The 16,563-nt window shown below is 52.9% G+C and overlaps 7 protein-coding genes across 7 annotated transcripts; 4 read left to right on the top strand and 3 right to left on the bottom strand.

Annotated features, from left to right (window-relative positions):
• Window positions 1-59: 59 nt before the first annotated feature.
• CLAFUR5_13784 (uncharacterized protein) lies at window positions 60-1,791 on the bottom strand (the record flags this gene model as incomplete). Its single annotated transcript, XM_047912932.1, has 4 exons — window positions 60-927; window positions 977-1,268; window positions 1,327-1,651; window positions 1,702-1,791. 4 exons carry the CDS (start codon window positions 1,789-1,791, stop codon window positions 60-62), a joined length of 1,575 nt encoding a protein of 524 aa, XP_047769127.1.
• A 1,213-nt stretch (window positions 1,792-3,004) lies between these two features.
• CLAFUR5_13785 ([Pyruvate dehydrogenase [acetyl-transferring]]-phosphatase 1, mitochondrial) lies at window positions 3,005-4,972 on the bottom strand (the record flags this gene model as incomplete). The annotated part of the gene is made up of 2 exons (XM_047912933.1): window positions 3,005-4,526; window positions 4,662-4,972. The coding sequence occupies 2 exons, from the start codon at window positions 4,970-4,972 to the stop codon at window positions 3,005-3,007; spliced, it is 1,833 nt and encodes a 610-aa protein (XP_047769126.1).
• Window positions 4,973-5,252: 280 nt separating this feature from the next.
• CLAFUR5_13786 (60S ribosomal protein L31-B) lies at window positions 5,253-5,839 on the top strand (the record flags this gene model as incomplete). Its single annotated transcript, XM_047912934.1, has 3 exons — window positions 5,253-5,354; window positions 5,470-5,544; window positions 5,621-5,839. 3 exons carry the CDS (start codon window positions 5,253-5,255, stop codon window positions 5,837-5,839), a joined length of 396 nt encoding a protein of 131 aa, XP_047768621.1.
• Window positions 5,840-6,916: 1,077 nt separating this feature from the next.
• CLAFUR5_13787 (uncharacterized protein) lies at window positions 6,917-8,443 on the top strand (the record flags this gene model as incomplete). The annotated part of the gene is made up of 3 exons (XM_047912935.1): window positions 6,917-7,105; window positions 7,260-7,782; window positions 7,974-8,443. 3 exons carry the CDS (start codon window positions 6,917-6,919, stop codon window positions 8,441-8,443), a joined length of 1,182 nt encoding a protein of 393 aa, XP_047769128.1.
• A 1,739-nt stretch (window positions 8,444-10,182) lies between these two features.
• CLAFUR5_20365 (uncharacterized protein) lies at window positions 10,183-10,381 on the top strand (the record flags this gene model as incomplete). The annotated part of the gene is made up of 2 exons (XM_059463201.1): window positions 10,183-10,320; window positions 10,370-10,381. The coding sequence occupies 2 exons, from the start codon at window positions 10,183-10,185 to the stop codon at window positions 10,379-10,381; spliced, it is 150 nt and encodes a 49-aa protein (XP_059319179.1).
• A 672-nt stretch (window positions 10,382-11,053) lies between these two features.
• On the bottom strand, window positions 11,054-14,185 carry CLAFUR5_13788 (Adenylate-forming reductase Nps10; the record flags this gene model as incomplete). The annotated part of the gene is made up of 1 exon (XM_047912936.1): window positions 11,054-14,185. One exon carries the CDS (start codon window positions 14,183-14,185, stop codon window positions 11,054-11,056), a length of 3,132 nt encoding a protein of 1,043 aa, XP_047769130.1.
• Window positions 14,186-15,022: 837 nt separating this feature from the next.
• Window positions 15,023-16,531, top strand: CLAFUR5_13789 (Major facilitator superfamily multidrug transporter mdrA; the record flags this gene model as incomplete). The annotated part of the gene is made up of 1 exon (XM_047912937.1): window positions 15,023-16,531. The coding sequence occupies one exon, from the start codon at window positions 15,023-15,025 to the stop codon at window positions 16,529-16,531; it is 1,509 nt and encodes a 502-aa protein (XP_047769129.1).
• Between the last annotated feature and the right edge of the window lie 32 nt (window positions 16,532-16,563).

Here is a 16,563-nt window from a genome sequence, read left to right on the forward strand (position 1 = left end):
CTTGTATTGTTATATCATTTTTATCGTGTTCTACACCAGATCTCGAGGCGGAGTTGTCCTCAAGGCCATCCCTCAGGCTTCGGCACGTCTCTGAACAGAGTCCATTCATACTCAGCAGGACACAGCTGATCCCAGCTCAATCGCCCTCCATCTGGCAGATGTGCTCCTCCCGTCGCTACCTCCAACCCATCTACAGTTGTGCTGCTGCCATCACTCTGCCGCCTCACAGCCTCCATCATTTCCCTCGCATGCGGCTGTATCCACAGATCCGTCCACTGCCAATGCCTCGCGTCCTTATTACCGTTGTGATGGATCATCACAGGTACCGTGTTCAAACAAAGATTCGAGAACAAAGAGACACCGTTCCAGCTTGACTGCTGGTCTAAAGCAGTGAGTGGTGGCCTGCTATTAAGAACGTCTTGAGGCAAATCCCCATCCACGCGATTCTTGCAGTCGAAAAAGTCGTTCCGGTCCTTGGCTCGGTCTTTTAACTGCTCGTTGATATCTTGGTTATACGTCAAGTAATGAGTATCCTCATCAGTATTGATCGTCTGCTGACCCAGGTCGGAAAAGTAATCCAACCCGATGCCGAACTCGTCAGGCTTCCCCTCTTTCGCAACACCCGGCTCGTGGGTGAATGATGGGCTCAGTGGATCGGTGATCAATGTTCCTTCGAGATATGTTGCCTTCGACTTTGCACGGCCTTGCGCTTTGTCGCTCAAGGACAAGTGTCGGCGCCGCATGACTTCTCGCTGGTACTCCTGCTCGCCGAAGATGGTGTTGAAGATGGATTGGTCGCTGCCGTGGTACATGAAATCAGATCCGTGGCTGCCGTTGTCCCAGTCGTCGTGGTCTTTCACGGCTTGGGCTTTCTCCCAGGCGCGCTCGAATAAGCGTCGCATCTCTGCGGCTGGGCCGATGATGTAGCTTTAGTGGTCAGTGAGAAATATTGTTCAAGAAAGGGGTTGATGCATACCCAGAATTCAAATACCGCTGCTTCAAGCTGGTGTACTTGTTCCTGCCCATGACGGTGTCTGTGTTGCTACCGTAAAGATCGTCTGGAAGAGGCGAATTGGGGATAGGATAGCAAGCGATGGTGTGCATCTGATTGGGAGCACATCGTTTGCCAGCGCCGAAGATGATCTTCTGTTCAATGCCTTCGGCGCTCTTTGCTTGGCCGAGACTGGTTGTTAACCTTCGGTTGGCATGAGCGTTGATCGTGTGATACCTATCGATCAGGACCTCGGGCCTCAGCTGGAACCAGATATCTAATTAAAAGGTGAGTAAGCGGTCGTGTATTCACGACTCCAGAACAAGTTGACTGACCGTATGCATCCATCATCATGACAAGATCGTTGTCGTCTGCACGATCCATGGATTCCAGGTAATCCAGCACCCCTGAGATCTTGGCCACATGGCTACCGCCGCCCAATAGCTTGCCATCGTCATGAGTCTTGTTCCATGCTATCAGAGTCGGAATCGGATAGCCAAGGACCGCTCCAGTCAGAAGCGTCTTGCAGAGATCTGATCCACCTTCAGAAGCTGGCAAGAGAAGATGTAGCTTCTGAGGCGAGACTGGCGTCTTCAATGTGGTCTGTTCGTGATGAACTCTGGAGGTCATCGAGAGCGCATTCTGCTTGATATCTTCGTGCTGCCATATTATAAGTCTTGAGATTGTTGATCGTCACCGCGCTGTCTTACAAATGTGCTTCCCAGCAGGATGAGTAACAGTATGAAAGTCGCTCCTGCAATCGCAACTGGCCTGGATGGCCAGGCGGATGCTCGGATCATGATCTAACGCAGGACACTACGTGTGTTAGAGTGCTCGAAGGTGATGAGGGTAAATCAAGGGTAGGTGGAAGCATGCTTGAAAGTATCAAAATGGTTCGCAGAGAGCATGGCCATAGCTCATCATTGGAGATTAAAGCGTTGCTGGTGCTGCAGCGGTCCGTAGACCGAAAATCCACTCCGCTCTTCCCAGAATTGAAGCGTTCGCCACACAAGGTTACCCACAAAATGATAGACTTCGAATAAGCTTCTACAGATACCGTTTATCCACATAGCACTAGTGCAGTGCAGGTCCTTTTTGCGGCTGTGCGCTACGCGTCTTGCATGAATGTTGCAGTCTGCGAAGAGCTGAGATCAAGGCACATACATCCTCATTAGGTTGATGTGCTCGCCGCAGGCATTGGAACCCATGTAAGAGCGGGTTCGAAGGTGGCTATGCGCTGCCGGGACGGCTTGGAGACTGATGCTTGCGGGCCGCGGTAGATGCAGCGACTGCTGCTCATGACCAATATCATTAATCAATGTTGCTATATCGTCTTGATGGGCGCCTCGCCCGGTGGCTCAGTGAAGCGGCACGGAGTGCGCTTGTGGCGAGGAAGATGTCACTGCTGAATGGAAAAGCCGGATGCCAAGATCCACGAATTTTGGCCATCGACGTATCACATATCAATGCGATCGCTCACTGTGGCTGCAGCTTTTCGGACGAGGCTCCGTCTATACATTTGGCATCGCATAACGAGTTTCAAACACTGCCAGCTGCTGCGTCTTCAGCGGGCAAGAATCTTGGTCTTCGGACAGGCCGACCATCTTCGCCGGGGTCGAAGTGCATCAGGCGATCTTATATGCAACCCGCAATTTCAGGAGCATTATCGACAACCAGTCGTTGCAGCGGACACGGGCGGTGTACGACTTGGCATGTCCAGCGAACGTCGAATTGAGTTACCTGCAGGAGAGCAGGTATTACGACAGTCGATGGCACTCGTTTTTCGTCCACGGATGTTCAGGGACAGGGCCTGCCATCAACAATCACCACCAGATAAGTGCAAAGCCTTGCGGCTGCCAAAGAAAGATCACCTCAATTGATACTCTTACATGACACCTGCTCTAAGCATGTCTGCCGTAGGGTAGCGTAGTCCTCTATCGCTCCGTGGTCTGTATGAACGCCTTTCTCCATCGCTATGCAACAACACAAATCGCTTCGATTGCCATGATGCCATCAGAGCTTCGGCTTGCCATTTGCACCGTTGCCATTAGCAGTAGCACTGGCCTCTTTGTTCAGCTCGACTTGGCCATTACCTTGCCCTTCACCGAAGAAGATGACTTGCACTGTCAGATCGTCTCTGTATCTCCGGCTGTAAGGCGAGGGCAGAGTCAGAAGTGCACTGAGCATATCCCTGTCCTTCCCACCTAGCGCATTACGCACAAGATGTGTCGCGGCGTTCTTGTCCTCGACTACGAAGCGCTGATCACCGCCGGCTACGCCCCATTGCTGTTGACGGACTGGCGCGCGGTGTCCTTCGCTGCCACCTTGATCGTGGTGCTCGATGGGCAGGTTCGATGCTTTTTGGCTGCTGAACCATGATGACAGCCATCCGCTGCTTGCGTTCTTGGCGGTTGTCGTTGTCGCGGCTTGTGTCTCCAGCCACTGCCCGACCAGACCAACGACTTCCTCATTTGTCAACATCTCCCAGAGACCGTCAGTGGCCATGACCACGAAGTCGCCGTTGCCAGGCTCAATCTTTGTCCTCGTGACGACAGGCTCTGCGGTGACATATGGCGGCGTTTCCAGGTATTTGGAGGCAGTACGTCCAAAGAAGTTCCTCTTCATCTTATCTTGCGTCTCTTTTGACCACTTATAGATCGCATCTCCAAACGCCCGACTGGGCTCCAGTCCACCCAGGATTCTCCCATTCATGGTCACATATGGTTCATTGGGGTGTTCGGCTCGCAATCGCGCATCTTCCGAGGGTGTACCGCCAGTCTGGTCGACGCTCAGCGCTGTTGCGGTCCACTTTCCGGTATTTCCTCTTCGTCCAAGCACAGCGCGGCTGTCACCCGTGCATGCTACGCGAAGCTCTTTCGATCGACTGTCGTAGAAAGACAGAAGTGCGCAAGAGCCGGAGAGTGCTGGTGCAAGGATCTCGGCAGCCACGACTTTCGATTGTGCCTTGAGCACTTTCGTGACTGAGTCGTTCACGATCTCGTTGTCCAGCTTGACGAAGCCCTTCTTGATGGCTGCGTCCACGGAGTCGGGGTCCGGCAATGTGAGCTTTGGGTCCTGCAGCGCGCTCTTGTACGTCGCGTTCAACTCTCGGGCGACATACGAGACAAGGGTCTGCCTCAGCTTGGCAGAGGTGGTCCAGCCGGAATGACCATCAAACACTCCCCAAAACATCCAGTCCTGGCTAGCCTTGCCATCTGCCGCCGCAGCGGTGGTGTTTGGCACTTCCACGATCTTCTCCACATGATCATCCTCGATCGGGTCGTTGCTGGGTATCTGCACCACGTCGTATCTCACCACACCCTCTCCTCTGCCTACCAGATAGCTCTCCTCGTTTGTTCTTAATTTCGCACTTGCTTGCTCCGGACTTAGCATCTCAAGCACCTTGCGTCCAGAGTTGTCGGTCTCTTTGCTGATGACTTGATCTGCAGGTATTTGTGCTGTGAAAAGCTGTCCTTGGTCTACAATCAGAGCTTTCCGTACAGCCTCTGGTACTGCTTCAGGGTCGATCGATGTACTACAAACAGAAGGGTGTTAGCCATGGTCGTGGAACATGCATCAGTCGATCGTTGCGCAAAGCGCGTCGTGCATCACATGTCTCGAGAGTTGCACCATAGTCTCAGGGGCAGACCGACGGCTCTGGACTACGTACCCGGCTGGTGGTGTGGAAGGCGAATGTGTTTGCGCGGTTGCGGCGGTGAAATAGCTCAGCGCGCTCGATACGGGCGAAACATCTGCTGCTGGAGCCACTGATTGTGCTCTTTGTTGTGTATAGCCGTAGTACAGCGCTGAGGCTCCCACACCGAGCGCGACTGGGACTGATATGCGTCGCGACAGACGCATGGACGAATGTAGTGGTTGGAATGACCGACTCGCTATCGATCGCTGGAGGGCATTGTGCGCTTTGCGTGGAGTCGCTGCTCTCCGAGACGTACGCAGGTTCTGGATCACTGCGCGACGCATCGGGACCGTGGAGCTGTCATGCGGATGGGAGTGAAAGGTGAGAAGGTGTACATGTAGACGATGGCAAGCATGTCAACATGTGACGGCTGAACGCGGATCAAGCTCCAGACCCAGCCGAGGATGACCCATCTGGTCTAGCACGAATCCAAGCGAGAAACGCACACGAACTTGGACGATTTTGCTCTATTTCTCTTTCGAGATTCAGCGACGACGTCCACCAGCCAATCCACCACCCAACGACCTCCCACCGATACCCTCCACCCCTCCCGTCACCGCCGCAATGTCGACCAAGACGCAGACCAAGAAGCAGTCCGGCAAGACTGGCCGCAGCGCCATCGAGGATGTCGTTGCCCGCGAATACACCATCCACCTCCACAAGAGGGTACGTTCAGTTTGATGAAGTCCACGGATGGCGCAGCACATGGCATGTCCACGGCTGCGCATCGGACGGAAGACTGAGACAAGAGCAACAAGACATCTGACATAATGGACAACAGGTCCACGGTGTGAGCTTCAAGAAGAGGGCTCCTCGTGCCATCAAGGAGATTCGTGGCTTCGCTGAGAAGGCAATGGTATGTACAGACATCTTGTACTCAATCTCATCCCATCATCTTCACGTGTGTACAAATACTGACTCTTGATCTATAGGGCACCACCGACGTCCGCCTCGACCCACAGTTGAACAAGAAGGTCTGGGAGTCCGGCATCAAGGGCGTCCCCTTCCGTCTCCGTGTGCGCATCAGCCGTAAGCGTAACGACGAGGAGGGCGCCAAGGAGAAGCTTTACTCCTACGTCCAGGCCGTCAACGTCAAGAACCCCAAGGGTCTGCAGACAGTGCTTGTCGAGGATGAGGCCGACAGCAAATAGATCAATGCACGACATATGACTTTGAGGGACAGCATGGCGTTCAGGTGGTGGTCCTCCAGCCAGAGATGCGCCAGCGATGCGCCCGGCTTAGCTTTTTACGACAGAAAAGTATCTTCGTACGTCACTGCGACAAATTGCACACCCTCACTGTCAATGTTCTCAGTCTCTACTGTCGTGTTTCTGCTTTCTCCAGCTCGCCTTACACGACACCTCTCGCTTACAGAACACCGCTACAGCTTGGACTCTAATGCCCAGACTGAACACGCACCTACATGTACCATGCGCGTCTATATCAAGTAATACCGAGGTTGCGACGCAGATTATCCGACAACGACGTTCGAGCTTCAACCTGCGACCACACCTTCTCACGTTCCCGACATGGCATCTGCTACCTCGCGGAGCGATGGCTTCGCAGCCCAGTATCTCACCAGATGCCTGCAGCGACGCGACTGCAACACCAGAATCTACTTCAGAATCATCGCATGACAACCACCGTCCCAGCAGTCCAGAAGAGATAGCTCTCCATATCAAAGCCCTCTCACAATCAACAGTCGCAGCAGCCAATGCCAGAGACCTATCACCCGACTCTCCGGGCTGGAGTCACATCATATCAGACGAACGCTACCGCATCGATGGGAAGCCGGCCGATATAAACGACCACTTAGACCGGCTTCGAAAAGTGATTGAAGAGTACCCTGGCTTCCATCTCGAGGTATTGTGTCAGGATGCGACTGTTGCCACGCACTGCCGAACCGCAGAGCTTTTTGAGGTCTTTGAGATGTCGCATGGCAATGGAGTCATAACTCACCAGGCCATGGCTACGCATTGGGAGTTGAGGGAGGGGAAGTGGTGGTGCATCAATTGTAGTACTACTAGAGGCATGATATTCGATTCATGAGCGAGACGAACCAGTCTTCATGCACGAGGTTGTCTCCAAATGCAATGCATGATCTCGACTTATCACATTGCGGATACCTGCATCTATCCTGGCTGGATCCACTTCCGGGCGCCGTTTGCTGTCTACCACTTCTTACGGCCCTTCGTTACTTCTGGGAATGCTCTTCAGCATAACACACTATGGCACCCATGGCTCGCTTCAAGCAAACGGGAGCTGCAAAGAGACAGCCGTACGAGGTCAAAGGCTCACCTGGAAAAGGCAATGGCGTCCTCGCCACTCGAGCCATTGAACCAGGAACTGTCATCATGAAAGACAAAGTCGCCATCTTGATCAAGAAGGATCCGCCTACTGTTCAGCCCACGGACGTGGTACGTTACTGAGAGGCACCAAGCACCGAGCCGTGGTTAGACTATGGCGTACATGGTGTGCATCGTGTAGCATGTCTTGCGCAGCTCACCGTAGTCCACGCCACTGCCACATGGTCAACGAGTATGGCTATGGCTAACGCTCTTCTCGATGTAGATCAAGGCAGTCGCATCATTGAGCACATCAGATCAAGCACGATTCTTCGCCCTCCACGAGGGCAGCCGTCCATACTCTTCACAAGCATTCCGAATCTACAAAGCGAACGCCTTTGGTAGCAAAGGAGAAAGCCGTCTGTTCTTGAAGATCTCCCTCATCAACCACTCCTGCGTGCCCAATGCCGAAATCTCCGACAGCAACAAGGACGACGACGACACAGATCACGTCTTCGCCATCAAGCATATCGCGACGGGTGAAGAGATCTTTATCAACTATATAGGACAGTCCGAAACCATGATTCGAGGTCATCGCCAGACTGTCGCTCGGATCTACTACGGGTTTTTGTGCTCATGCACAGCATGTCGACTGCCTGGTCAGGAGCAACAGTTGAGCGATCGCCGTCGCCAACTCATCGCAGTTCTTAGCAATGCTCTCGAAGGCTTCCAACCACCGATAGCTAGGTACTTCGATGGGCTCGCTCGCCTTACACCGGAGCAAGCAGAAGACCCGCGGGTTCTCAACGGTAAGTAACCCTTGGGGTTAATACGCAATTCTACTAGAGCCAGCAGTGTCTCAGAGCCACCTAGTCGTCTTGTATACACGAAGAAGCACTCAAGAGCATTATCCTACAGAATGGGGCTGAGCGAGACTGTTAGCTCTGCGGTGCTGGATAGCTTTCAGCCTCGTCATTACGATTGTGCTGACTTGATTCAGGTATTCCACGTTTTCCATTGAGCAGCGCTCTAACTCTCCAGCAGAAGACAGCCTACCACGCTCTCCTCGGCCACCTTCTCGTCGCCGAGAACTTCGCCGGCTTCAAAGTAGCCACGGCATTCTCCAATGCCGCCGAGACTTTAGTACACCAGATGGATCAGCTTGTGGAGTCACACATGCTCGTTTACCCTACCTCGACACGTTTGGCGACGTTGTGGATGGGTAAAGCTCTGCAGATTATGGACAGTGCGAGAGGCCAAGCGAGCGAGGAGTATAAGTACATTGCACAGACTTGGGAGTTCATGAAGGAGAGTAACCCTATGATCGCGGGAATGCTGTACGCGAGTAAGGTCACGCGAGGCAAGGAGGGCTCCTACGCTCTTCGGGTCATTGAGCGTGGAGGAGGTGCGGTGGAGATGAAGGAACTTACGGAGGCGGAGGCGAAGGGAGTCGTGCGAGGCCAAAAATGAATACTAACTGTCAAACCATTCACCGAACTCAGGAGTGGATGTGTCAACAAGTCATACACAGCACTGTCAACGCATGGTCCCGCAAATGGAACATGGTTTCGCAAATGGAACCTCTGTCCATGAGTTACAGTTATGGTCAGTAGCCACTGTTTGGATCTGGACACTTTATGGTATGTCTTCGATATGGTTTCACGCCTACGCCCTGTCTCGCACAAGACTCAAGACCAGATCCGAATCAATCTCTCTCGAAGTTCAAAGTAGTGAAGCCATCGACAACTGATACACCAGACATATATCTACACCACTCTTCAACGCACATCTCTCCTCACAGCACGACACATCCCCAACCACCACAACCAATCTTCGCAAACAACAACGAAAACCCACCGCCCCCCGACCTTGCGAACGCACAACCATCCTACCTGACCTCAGACTCAGCTCCACACCATGTCCCAACAACCCACCTGCGAGCACGTCTGGCTGAAAATGTCATATCACCGCGAAAGAGCCTACTGCTCTCGTGAAGGCTGCTTCAAAGGTGTGCATTACCTTTACAAGTGCTGCAAGTGTGGCGAGGAGGTCTGCGGGACGCACAAGAAAGATGCTTAAGGCGTGGGATGGCTTGGCCATATGACGGTATGGAAACGATGCGAGAGGAAAGGAATGGGGGAAACTTGTAGTTTTGGACTTCAGGAAGCAACGTCGACGGGCCTTGTAGATATGATCGAGTGGTGGTGCTCGTCCGTGTATGGCGAGTGTGTACGGGAGACATAGTCAGGCTAGGATCATTAAGAGCTTGTATTTCGAAAGTGAGAGACTCACCGGATTCCATGCTACTGCTGCCAGAAAAGGGTTATGCATGGCACGCTAGTGGCTATGAGAGTATCTTGAGAGAACATGAAGATGTATCTAGACCTTTCTTTTCTTCGCGAGGTTGAAATGCCATTGCTCGTGTTCTACGACATCCCCATTGGAAACCATCCAAGGAGCCACCAAGTTCGAGCCGCAAAACTCTGACATTCCACATAACTGCGCGATTAATACCGCACAGAGAAGCTCTGGACATTCCCAGGGCACCAGGACAAGGTCCGCGGCAAGACATTATGCAATTGGTGGCGGCAAGATGTCTCTCCACAAATGCCATTCGGGGTCTTGGCGGACATGTGCCTCTTCAGACAATGTCGTATCCTACCGAGACAGTCCGAGCTAACGGGCGTAGCGTGGAATCGGTACTCCACGTTCAGAAGTGCCAAATGACACGGCATCATCTCGTGAGAGACTGTGAACGCACTGACCGGCACTCCAGATATCGTAGCCATGATGTTGCGCTTGGCCCTCCTAGGACGCTGATGTATGCCTGAACGGACGGCTAGCGCGTACACTACCTTTATTGAGGTTTTATATTATGTTGCAACATGACCTTGCTCTCATGCGCGTGTCTGAACCAAATCATCTGTATCTTAAAATCTCATCAATAGCTACACTTGCGCTGCAAACACAGAGGTCCGTGCTCAGTAGGCTAGTCTCACCCTGCACACCACACGAACGCCAGATGACCAGCTCCTGTTCCTTATTCGCGTAGGCGCTGACCAGTGGTCATGATTTAACATTGGCTGCGTTTCGCCGGTATCTCGCTGTCTGTGATAGAGCTCTACGACCGAGTCTCATTCCGCCGGGATTGGTGGCTTATGACTGGATGTAAAGGAGTTGATCGAACACTTCAGATCAGTCTGACATCCATGGCAACAACTGGATCACTCTCGTATCATCCCCTGAGCTCGACGCAAGAAATCATCACTCCCGCCAAGCAGCTTCAGCAGGGCTTTGAGGTTGTCTCTCCACCAGTATCATGGACCTTACTCCAAGTCCCAGAGCCTGTCTCATGCATCGAAACATCGTAGTACGGCATGGATTGACGCAATCCAGACTAGCATCTAATGGCATATATAAAGCAAGAGCACTTTCTCCGAAACCCAAAGCACCAACAACCCATCAAGCAACACAACCAGCAACCTCCACAACAACGCCAAGGCAACAAACAGACTGCAGGCAGTCTCCTCACCATTTCTCCACCAAACCATTGAAATCACATCGATCAGAGCAACCACAACTACGACACGAGACCACAAAATGCCCTTACAAAACTCCAGCAACTCTCAGGGCCACAGCTGCGACAAAGACGGCCAAGGCCTCAGAATTCATGGCTGCAGCCAATGTCAGAAGTGCCACATGACCGCGAATGGCTTCATCCCCAGTTGTTCAAAATGCAAATCCCTCATGTGCCCAGTCCATCACCACAAGTTTGTCGCACCAGACGAAGTGATGCCCTCACAATTTTGCTGGCAGGTCCAGCGCAAGTGAGACGCTGAACGTCTTCATGGAGTAGCTCTTAGAGAGTTGGGATGGGAGGGGCGAGAATAATCAACTGGAGGTGGGATGGAATCGACGGAGTAGGATCGATGGTATGGTGCGGCGAGATGGTGTACGAGATGGTGTAATGGATGTTATGGGTCAGCAGACTTGGGTGTGTTTTCATTTGTACAGGGTTGTCCTTCCGAAATGGCTTGTAACAGTAGTCGTCGTTCTGGCATCTACGTGTCCTCGCCCCATCTATAAACTCCCAATTGACTTCAAGTAAGCCACAATCTTGCCCACAAGTTCCTGATCCAAGACTCCCACCTCTCTCAACGCTTCCGAGCACTCCTGCGCCACCGTTGTATCATAACTCAGACTCCCTTTCTTGTCATCATTATCGTACTTCCCAGCAAAGAAGTCAACAAGCTTGATCGGAGGGTTCACCTCCGGATCAGGATTCGATGCCCTCAACCTCCTGATCCACTCCCTCTGCCCGACCTCCTCGAACTCCACGCCTGCCGCTCGTAGCAATGGCAGCAGATCCCCAGCCCAGTGGAAACTGCCATGGTTCACCAGATTGAAGAGTCCTTTCTCCGTGTCAGAAGTCCCAATGTCAACGAACGTCTGAGCGACAACATCGACCGGCAACCATGAAGGTCGTTCGTCCAGCTTCGGTAGGGCACCGACCGTCTTCGCAGTCTGCAAGATCATCGGGATAGCCTCAGTCGCATTCCACACACCATGTTTCGTATCACCAATGACCTGGCCGACTCGCAGAACCCGAGCTTTTATGCCTCTCGATTTTGTCGCGCGATCACAGAGATGCTCTGTGACGTGCTTTGACTGAGCATATCCCATGCCCTGTGCGTATGAGAACGACTCAGGGAGCGCTTCGGGTACAACGCCGCCAGGTGTCCGCACTGTTGCACTGACAGAGGAGCAGAAGTTGAAAGTCGCAGGTTGAGGCCGCTTTGCTTTGAGGCAGAGGTCGATGAGGTTCTTGGCGCCGGCTATACAGTCTGATTCGAAACTTTCAAGGTTCTTGTTGAAGTTAACGGACCAGGCGAGGTGGAGGAGGTGGGTTATGTCTTTGGCGATTCCGTCGTAGATCCGCCACTCTAGACCAAGGAGGCTATTGGAGAAGTCCGAAGGCAAGGCGATGATTTTCTGGAGAGATTCGAGAGACAGGTCATCGTGGACACGTCGCAATCTTAGGGACTCTTCGACTCGTGCTGAGGCGTTGGAGGTACTGGATGCTCGGACTAGGCAGTAGACCTTGCGTACACGGTGTTGAGAAGCTAGCCGCGCAACAACGTGAGCGCCAAGCGATCCTGTTGCTCCTGTTACCACGATGTAGTCGCCATCTGCTTTCCGATCGATGGGCTGGTGGCGGTCAAAGTCGCTGTACTTCTTGATCATCGCTGCCATGCGGTCCTCGATGCTCGCCTTCTGTTCCTGAGGCTCGCCTGTTTGCAGTCTCAGGATTTCATTTGCCATCAGCGTCAATGTCGGAAAGTCGAAGACGAAGTTACGACCAAGCTCACTGCCCTTCAGATCATTGGTCTTCAGAATGACGCTTCGAATCTGGATAGCTTGTAGGGAGTCCACACCAAGGCTGAAGAGATCCGTGTCATCGCTGAAGTCAACCTCGCCCTTCGCGGCCAGTCGCTTTGTGAACTCCTTGCGCAGGAATGCGATCAGCTCGTCCCTTTCAAGTCGTAATGAGCCGCTTTGCTCGTCAATGTAGCACTGATCGATCTGTTTGGCAAAGTCTCGGTAGAAGGCAGCCCGAATGACAGTGCCTTTATCCGTACGTCGATAGTCAGCATCATGCGGCAAAGTCTTGATCATGTCCTTCGACAGGTGCGAGTAGGCTGGTAGAGCCTTGTTCATCTCCTCGATGGCAGGTACCACAGAATCAATGACTTGTGCGCTGGTCAGATCTGAGTCGGGCTTTGGGATGATGAAAGCACCTAGGCGTGGCTTGCCTGCACCAAAGACGACAGCTTCTGCGACGTTGCGATTGTGCCGCAGCACACCTTCGACCAGCAAAGGATTTGCTTTCTCGCCATTCTCCAGTACAATCGTATCGTCCAAGCGTGCGTAGTACTGCCATGCGTTTGGCACAGTTGGATGTGGCGTGAACAGATCTTTGGTTGCGTACGAGCCATCGTCACGATTTGTGGCAACTTTCGAGCCCCAGCCTTGCTTGACGCAACACTCATACAAGTTCGGGCCACGGAGTTCCATACTGAGATATGGCAGAAGCTTCTCCGGAACTCGTAGCCAGTCCCACAGCTTGTCGCTTTTGAAGTCCCTGAAGGATGTCATGAGTTGACCGACCTCAGTTGCTCCGTAATGACCGACCAGATTGACTCCGTTCCGGACAAGACTATCACCAACCGGCTTGGGGCACGCAGATCCACCAAACATGACGATGTCAAGGCGACTCAATAGCTCAGAGCCTTCTTCCGTTTCGGCAAGTAGCTTGAGGGCATATGGTACACCATACAGAATCTTGATGTCGGGATGTTCGCGAAGTGTCGCAAGCAAATGTGACGAGGCCAGGGGAAGCCGGGCATTGTAGAGATAGATCTTGCGCCGAGAATGGATGGCTCTGAAGGTACAACATATGCCATGGTTGTGATAGAGCGGTAATGTCAGATGACCGACTAGGCTGAAGTGCTGTGAGTATGTGTACAGCGAAGCACTATGTGTTTGGTAGATCGGCTTAGGCAAGCCAGTGGAGCCGCTGGAGTGGATGATGAAAGATCCGTTCTTGGTCTCTCGAAGCGGATCCAGTGTCGCTGCTTTAAGGTCAGCACTGCGATCTGCTAATGCCGCGTGCTCGACGATGGATGCCGTGTTTAGCTGTGGCAGCACTTTGAGTACTTTCCGCTCAGCTCCCTTGAACGTGGACTGGTAAATCAGAGCCGTAGCCTTCGTAGCCGACAGAAGTGATTCGTATGCCTCGTCTGTAATCCGGGTAGAGAGAAGAAGAGCTGTATGGCCAAGCCTCGATATAGCCAGCAGCGCTATGAGGTAGCTCAAATCAGAGTCGCCCAGAAGGCCGACAACCTGCACTGGATCATTCGAGGTCATTCTTTGGGGCACAACATTTGAGTAGAGATGTGCGGCCTGCTCAACGAGACGGTCCAGGTCCTTAGGCGAGTAGTCGATGTAGGTCGTTCCTTCATCGGGGTACGAAATGATTGGGTCATCACAACCAGATTGTCGTGCTCGCAACTTGATCAGCTCGTCGATCGTCCGTGGCTCCTGCGTCTCCAAGTCCAGCTCGGGAGTAGCCTCGCGCTCCAAGACCTCGATGGAAGCACTTTTGAAGGCGTCCGAGTAGCCAGCTACTGGCTGCAATACTGCTGTAGCCATTGTGCTTGAAGTGGCGGAGTTCCTGCTTGATGAAGCCATCTTCATACACAACCAGAGCGTGTATATGTAAAGTCAAACCCGGCATGTATCAACACTCACACACTCGCATATCCGCGCCAAGTGCCCAGAAATGCGGCCTTCTGAGCAGACATGGCCGTGGTCGGGGTGCAGTGGGGAGAGAGGTGGCGACTCACCTGCTTTTCCGCTTTGATCTGCGGATTTCCACGGGCCAAGTAAAATGCTCATCGTACTGTTCTTCGCTTCTATACGACCACTGCAACTCTGTGTGATAATTGCGCAATCCCCAGCAAGTCAGGCTTGCATGAGCTTGCATCTTTCTCAGATGGACAAGCATAGGAACATAGTCTTGGCGAAGACGGCTTTTCCGCTTGTGTCTAAGGGAGAGACAGCACGATCAGGCTGTTGTCCAGACCACGTCGCGACGGGACAAGCTTCCATGACAGGTTTCCAGCTTGTTAGAGGCCAGATCTTGGAGATCGTTCTTCAATGTCGACGCGTCTTCTCGCATCGTTTGTCAGTCGCATACGTTGATCGGACGAGTCAAAGGAAGCGCAGCACTTGTCGCAGCACTTCGACATTCAGACTACACAGCGCCGTAGTAAACGTTATGAGACCTTGAGCTGCGCCATTGATGATGTTGTTGATGCAAATCATCAGGACAGAAACGAAGAAGGCGTGACCAAAGTCCACGCACACAGCGACCCACCTCTTCTCGGCAACCCCTCCGATTCGATGATACCATGACCCGATGCTTTTTGCTCTCTACTTCTTTCACTCTCTCCGTGAGCAAGTCTCAATCACACAGAGATCCAGGCAATGGATCGAGTAGAGACCATCCATCAAGCCCCATCAGAAGACCGCAACGTAGCCCGCTTCGAACCCGGCGACAAAGCCAACCCTCGCAACTGGCCAGCATGGCGAAAATGGACCATAGTGGCCAGCATAGGCCTGATCGATCTTACAGTGTCCTTTGGTGCATCCGGGTACTCTCCCGCGTCAGCGTCATTCAAAGATGAGTTTCACGCCGGCCACGAAGTCGGTCAGCTCGGTCTTAGCCTGTACGTTCTCGGCCTGGCATTCGGTCCCATGTTCATAGCACCGCTGAGTGAATACTATGGCCGGACGGCGTTATACCTCATACCATATGGCTTGTTCCTGATCTTTCTACTGGGCACCGCGTTGGCGACGAATCTTGCTCATTTCCTGGTTCTCCGACTGCTATCAGGGACGTTCGCTAGTGTAACGATTGCGAATTTTGGTGGAACCATTGCAGACTTGTGGCCGAGACATGAGGTTGGGCCGGCGATGAATGTGTTCCTTTGGGCAGCGGTCTGTGGAAGTCCACTGGGGTTTCTGTTCATGTCGATCGTCGCGCAAGATCATGGTTGGAGGTATGTGTTCTGGTCGTTACTCGGGATCTGTGGTGTGCTGTGGCTGCAGATGGTCGCTGTGTTGGTTCCGTTCGGGAACGAAACGAGGCATTCGGTGATCTTGCGGAGAAGGGCGAAGAAAGAGAAGAAGCTGATTCCTGGCGAGGCGCAAGCACGATCGTTGAAGAATCTGTTCCGTGTCACGCTGTCCAGGCCGTTCCGCTTCCTGACGTCGGAGACGATCGTGATATTCGCAGCGCTGTATAATGGCTTTCTTTATGGACTATCCTTCATGTTCAACAGCGCCTTTGGCTTGGTGTTTGGCAAGCAGGGATATGGCTTTGACACACTCGGTGTAGGGTTATGCTTCCTGGGCCTGTGCATTGGGATCAGTTTGGGTCCTGTGGCTGGCATATGGCAAGAGAGATACTATCAGCGGCGAGTACACGGCGAGAAGCCTTCATCCGCAGGCTCCTCCGAGACCGACTCTTTGCTGCAAACGAGCGAAGACCACAAACCGAAGTACATTCCAGAAGCGCGCGTGCAGCTCGGAAAGGTCGCTGCCATAATGCTACCTACAAGTCTCTTCCTGTTTGCATGGACGTCGCCGCCGCAGTATGGTATCCACTGGATTGTCCCTATCCTCGCGACAGTGCTCTTCGGCTTCAGCTTCTTCACTCTGATATTCATGATGGCAATCTACACGGAGGAGAGCTACATGATATACTCAGCATCAGCACTTGCAGGGATAGGATTGGCGCGCAACGTAGCGGGTGCTATCTTTCCGTTGTTTGGGAGTAGAATGTTCGAAGGGCTGGGCTATAACTGGGCTGGCACGATTATTGCTGGGCTGGCATGCCTACTGGCGCCGATACCCTTTGTGTTGGAGCGTTATGGGCCGAAGCTACGAGAGCGTAGCCCCTTTGCGTGGAATCATGCGGAAGATGAGGATTGAGAGGATGGAAGCGGCGCGCGAAGTCATTGCAT

This window comes from Fulvia fulva, chromosome 12 (genome assembly GCF_020509005.1).
Source record: "Fulvia fulva chromosome 12, complete sequence".
NCBI classification, from domain to species: Eukaryota; Fungi; Ascomycota; class Dothideomycetes; order Mycosphaerellales; family Mycosphaerellaceae; genus Fulvia; species Fulvia fulva.